At 58.1% G+C, this 5,840-nt stretch overlaps 1 protein-coding gene across 1 annotated transcript; it reads right to left on the minus strand.

Moving 5' to 3' along the window:
• Positions 1 to 395: 395 nt before the first annotated feature.
• TMEM158 (transmembrane protein 158) lies at positions 396 to 2,101 on the minus strand. The gene has a single exon (XM_056129421.1). The coding sequence runs from the start codon at positions 1,979 to 1,981 to the stop codon at positions 1,064 to 1,066; it is 918 nt and encodes a 305-aa protein (XP_055985396.1). The 5' UTR covers positions 1,982 to 2,101; the 3' UTR covers positions 396 to 1,063.
• Between the last annotated feature and the right edge of the window lie 3,739 nt (positions 2,102 to 5,840).

The raw sequence follows: 5,840 nt of genomic DNA on the forward strand, positions 1-5,840 counted from the left end.
AGCCAGCCTTTGAGATGTGCTTAAAGCTTACACACAGAAGGTAATCTACACGCCTTTCTAAAGAAGCTGTTTCCATGAAAGAGAGACAGCTCAGAAGAACTACTGATTTTTAACTTCTTCACTTCACTTGGTATTTTGCAGATATTAACCTTGGGACAGTGGGTAAAAAAAGATAAATCCCCATAAAACTGTGCCTACCCGGATAAGAGAGGATGGGATTGAGGGGTGGGAAGGGTGATGTTTGGGGAACAGTGTGATGAAAAGTAACAATCAGGTGAGAAGCCAGAATGAGCCTTTCTCTTTGGAGATCCCAACCCATCTATTCCAAGGGAAACATCTTGTAATTACTGGATTCTTTCTCCTAAGCCAAATAAAGAAACGGCTGCATACGCATCTCTGGAGGAAAATGTCTGTATTAAAAGCCAAAAAGAAAAATCCCACAGAAGTACAAGAAGAAAACGCCCACCAGATCACATCACCAGATAGATCGACTAGGAAAAGGTTCATCAAGTTCATTGCAGCGGTAATAATAGTCAGTGTCAAATCCATCCCATGCCCCCCCTTAAAATAAATTAAAAAAAAAAACAACAAACTTCAAATACAACTATGTTCGGATACAAAGAGCTTCTCTTACTACAGCAATAGCAATTTAATTGTTTTGTTTGTTTTACTAAAACTTTCATTTAAAACAGTTATTAAATATATAAAACAAATACACAGGATTTGGTCATTTTCTGCCATGAATATAGGGCACGTGGGTGCGGGGGATGGGTGGGGGGTGCGGGAGGATGCATTGGAGGAGAAAGGGCCCCTTTGTCACTCTCTGTCTTCCAGGTGCGGAGCCACCCTCAAGTGCAAAGGCTTTTTGCAACTGCTCCCCAGAGAAAACCTGCAGCCGCGCAGCTCCAATCTTTTGCAGACACGACGGCGCCTCCCCGGCTGCCCCCTCCCGGGAAGAACTAACGGTCACTACAGCACGAAGCACACCGGCCGAGCGTCCCGGCGGGAAAGGCACCCGAGCGCGCGGAGGGCAGGGGGCGGACGCAGGGCGGCGCGGAGCGGGTCACTTGGTGGCCGCCCCCGAGGTGACGGCGGCAGCAGCGGCGGCAGCGGCGGCGGCGGCAGCTGCGGCGGCCGCGGTGGTCCCCGCGGGCACGGCGGCGGGCACGGCGGCGGGGGCGGCGGCGGCGGCGGCGGCGGCTGCGCTGGCGCTGCTGGCGGTGGTCCGGCGCTGCTCCATGCCGTTGGGCAGGAAGCCGGCGATGATGGGCACCGGCCAGATGAGGGCGGCCACGCTCCACACGACGATGACCAGGGTCATGAAGCAGGCCACCAGCGTGGACTCGATGGGCTTGCGGTTCAGCCTCCAGCCCGGCTCGCCCTGCAGCTCCTCCAGGCTGAAGTCCAGGCAGCAGAAGTGCAGCGGCTCGCCCTGCAGCCAGAGCGGGCCCGGGGGCTCGGCGGCGGGGTAGGCGGGCAGCGCGGTGGGCGCCCCGGCGGCCCGGAGGCGGCCGGGGCCCCGGCGGCCGCGCACCCAGCCGCAGCCCACGCAGAGGCGCAGGTCCTGCTGCGCGCCGCCCGCCGCCAGCCCCAGGTGCTCGATGAGCAGCGGCGGCCCGACGCGGTGGAAGGCGGCGGCGAAGAAGGCGCGGCCGTGCGCGTTGGTGGAGAAGAGCAGCAGGTCGCACTGGAAGCCCCGCGGGCGGCCCCAGCGCACGAGCAGCGAGCTGAGCATCTGCCGCTGCACGCTGATGTTGCACGGCGCCGCCGCCGCCGCCGCCTCCTCGGGGCCCGGCCGCTCGGGCACGCCGGGCGCCGCGGGGGCCAGCAGCCGCGGGCCGGCGGGCTCGCCCGCGGACGACGCGTTGGCCGAGCCGTTGGGAGCCGTCCCGGGCAGGTCGGGCGCGCCCGCCAGCCCGCCGCGGGCCGGGGGCAGCAGCGGGCAGGCGGCGGCCAGCAGCGCGGCGAGCAGGGGCAGCATGGCCTGCGGCGGGCGCCTACGCGCGCGGGGCCGGCGGCGGCTGCATGGCGCGCGGGCCCGGGGCGCGGACGGCGGGCACGGCGGGCGGGAGCGCCGGGCGGCCGGGCGGAGCGCGGGGCAGCGCCGGCACCCGCCCGGCCGCGGGGGCGGCGGCCGAGGAGGCCGGCGGGGCGAGCGGGAATCCCTCTGGGCTCGGCGGCGCCCGGGCTTCCCCCGCCGCCCCGACGCAGGGGCGCTCGGACCGCGCGGGCTGGCTGTGCGGGGCCCGGCGCTCGCCCCGAGCAGGAATCCCCGGCTCGGCTCCGCCTCCCGCGCGCCCCGCCCCGGCCCGCCCTCCGCCCGCCTCGGAGACTCGGGGGGAGGCGGGGTTGCACGCGTCCGCGGGGAGAGGGCCCCCGAGGCACCTGGGGTGCGGGCCGGGGTGCGCGGCGCGGGCTGCCGCTCGGAGCCCCACGAGGAGCGCGCGTCCGCGGCTCGTCGGGGCGGGGGCTTGGCCTTTGCGGGCGCAGGGGGCTGACGAGTTCCCCGGGAGAATTGCTGGGGCTCCCGAATCATCGCCGAGTCAGGCTGAGCCCTTGGCGAGGTCTCAGGGGAGCCTGCGATGATACCCCTCCTTGGGATCTCCTCAGAGCCCCCGCTCGCGTTACGGACGGGGAAAGTGAGGCAGAAGGGACCCCAGGCCTTTGGTCTTCCTGCCCTTTCTCTTTCTGTCTCCTCCCTTCGTCCCTCCCCTCCCTCTCTTTCCCCTCCCTCCCTCCCTCCCTTCCTTCCTTCCTTCCTTCCTTCCTTCCTTCCTTCCTTCCTTCCTTCTTCCCTCCCTCTCTCCCTTCCTTCCTCCCTTCCTTCCTTTTCCTCTCTGCTCCCCTTCCTTCCTTCCTTCCTTCCTTCCTTCCTTCCTTCCTTCCTTCCTTCCTTCCTTCCTTCCCTCCTTTCTTCCTTTTCCTCTCTGCTTCGCTTCCTTCCTTCCTTTCTTCCTCCCTTCTTTCCTTCCCTCTCTGCTCTCCTTCCTTCCTTCCTTCCTCCCTCCCTCCCTCCCTCCCTCCCTTTCTTCCTTCCTCCCTTCCTTCTTTCCTTCCTTTTCCTCTCTGCTCCCCTCCCTCCCTCCCTTCCTTCCTTCCTTCCTTCCTTCCTTCCTTCCTTCCTTCCTCTGCTCCCTCTACTTCCTTCCCTCATTTTTTTCTTCCTCCTTTCCTTCCTCTGGCAGTTCTCAGGGCTTACATCTGGCTCTGTGTTCAAGGATCACTCCTGGTGAGACTCGGGGACCATATGCAGTGCTGGGGCTCAGCCCCATGTAGCCCGTGCAAGGAAAGTGCCTTACCCATTGTGTTATCACTCCAGTCTCATCTTCCTGCCTTTCTGTGTCTCTTAACATACCAAATCTGGGGAGATTGACAGGGGTTTTTCTAAGGCATTTCCAACATCATCGACTCATTTGGCATTCTGGCAGCAGGAAAACTGTGGAGGACAATTCCCCTGCTCTCTAGTGCCTTTGGTAAAATGAGTCTTGAGCAGTCCTGAGAAGGTGTTTTCGCTCCCAGAGAAGTGGGTCCTCACTGGGTCTTGCCCTGCTAGACGCATTCCTGAGAAATGGCCGCAGAAGTGGCTGTCAGGGGACAAACCGTCCTGTTTAGGTTATTAAATGGACGGAAACCTACCAAGAATAAGGCACCAGAAGCAGACATATTTAAAAACATATTGCCAGTAACTTAGCCTGTTGGGGAAATCCCGCGTGATGCGTTCTTCAGGGAATGACTGTGTGGTTTGAAATCATTGTGTCCCTGAGCCCAGGCCTCTCCTAAGTTCAGCCATGCACAGAATGTCCCCTGATTACCAGCTCTTTCCTGAGCAGAACTATCTGCCAGGGATCGTGGCTGATAACATTTCTGGAAGCTTTTCTCCTTCGCGTCTGACAATGTGTAAAATCGGGTCAAGATAGATACAAAACGGCTTCAAAGGATAGACACCCAGACTATCTGACTTCTTTGCAGGTGACCAGGCCATGATTCTGACTTGAGCTTTGTATCTTTCGGGAAATACGGGGCTCATCTTTGCCTGCCTGGCCCAGGTGTTGTGCTAAATGCACCCTACCCAGGGTCTGCCCATCTGTCCACAGAGGGCCTCCTGCGGTGACTTCTGTGATGTCTGTGCTCTCAGTGCCATCCTGAGGTCTGTTTGGAAGGTCTTCGGCTTCTACAGCTGTGGTTCATTCCCCGCAGGGGGACAGAATTCCCCTTGCATTTATGCCTCCATCACTTTACTTCGGGAAGCGGTGTCATCAGAGAGGACAGTCAGCAGTACTGAGTTTTTTTTTTTTAATTAAGAATTCCTTTTCCTTTCAGTCTCGGCCTTTTATGAAGAATTCCTTCTCCTTTCAGTCAGGAACACAATCGATCAGTTCGTTGGAGGCGGTGGCTGGTGAACAGCCTTCAGGGCATCAGGTAAATGCTTTGGTCTTCAAGGCAGCAGTGGCAGGGGTGGAGGTTGGGGCGGGGGTCGTGTTTGGAGCCAGGCCACGGTCTGTGGAGCCAGCAGGTAATGCTCTCTAAAGCACCAGCCAGAGATGGGGTTCTTACTTGACCTGTGCAGAAGGGAAGGAGCCCGCTGAGGGAGATGGAGCAATTCAGAGTCAACTTAAGACTCTGTAGCCACGCAGCCCTGCGTCTGCCCTCTGCCCCATGAATTCCCACATCCTCTCCTCATGCAGAGGGTCGCTGTACAGTCCCCACACCTTCTGGAATGTTGTGCTGTTTTGGGGTCGAGAAGATAAGGATCAAGTGCATCATTTTCTGTCTTGCTTACTGTGGTGTTGTTACCAGGAACAGGAAGAGTGCATAGCCCACACTGGAGGTTCTGGAAGTATCATTAACTGAGCACCTTTGCCCTTGGCACCCAGCACTTTCCTTGGGCCAGGTAGGTGACATACATCCTCCCACATCTTGGCAAATTTGGGAGAAAATAAGACGAATATATTTTCTGGTGCAAATATGTTTTCTCTTGAGAAAATCTTTTAGCTGTGTTTCTTTTTAAAGAACTCTAAACACAGCATTAGACAAAAGTTGAGAGTCCTGCAGGAAGTAATTATAATCTCAGCTACCTGGTCTCTTTCATTCTCTGTTGCTGCTGCTGCTTCTGCTGCTTCTCATTCCTCTTCTCCTCCTTTTCCTTCTTCTCCTCCTTCTTCTTCTCCTTCTCTTTCTCCTCCTCCTCCCCCTCTTTCTCCTCCCCCTCCCCTCCCCCTCCCCCTCCTCCTCCTTCTTCTTCTTCTTCTTCTCCTCCTCCTCCTCCTCCTCCTCCTCCTCCTCCTCCTCCTTCTCCTCCTCCTCCTCCTCCTCTCCTCCTCCTCCTCTCTTCCTCCTCCCCTCCTCCTCCTCCTCTTCCTTCTCCTTCTTCCTTCTTCTCATACCCGGCAGTTCTCAGGGGTTACTCCTGGCTCTGCACTTAGAAATTACTCCGGTGGTGCTCAGGGGACCATATGGAATGCCAGATATCGAACTTGGGTAAGCCACATGCAAGGCAAATGCCCTACTTGCTGTACTATCACTCCGGCCCTTGCATGTGATTCTTTTCTGCATTTCTGATCGCCCCCTAATGTGGGCAGAGATGATGTCTGAAAAGAAAATGATCTGATTGAAGTCCTACCATTGTCACCATTCCTGCTTTTGTGACCTTCCCTTCAGCTCTAGAGGGCACAGGAGGGTAAGGCTGGGGCTCTCTGTGTGAGTTGGGCCACTCTAGGCAGAGACTTGTTCATGGACTGTGGCTCCTGGCCTCCTCTCTGAATCATCTCCTGAGCTCTCCTATGTGGATCTGTCGCTGCCTCATCCATGCCCACCCTGTTCTAGGGACACTGGCTACCTAA

This window comes from Sorex fumeus, unplaced genomic scaffold (genome assembly GCF_029834395.1).
Source record: "Sorex fumeus unplaced genomic scaffold, SorFum_2.1 ptg000072l, whole genome shotgun sequence".
NCBI classification, from domain to species: Eukaryota; Metazoa; Chordata; class Mammalia; order Eulipotyphla; family Soricidae; genus Sorex; species Sorex fumeus.

What these genes read in the sequence shown, in the direction of transcription:
- TMEM158 (XM_056129421.1), bottom strand. Translation starts at nt 1,981, where the DNA reads ATGCTGCCCCTGCTCGCCGCGCTGCTGGCCGCCGCCTGCCCGCTGCTG.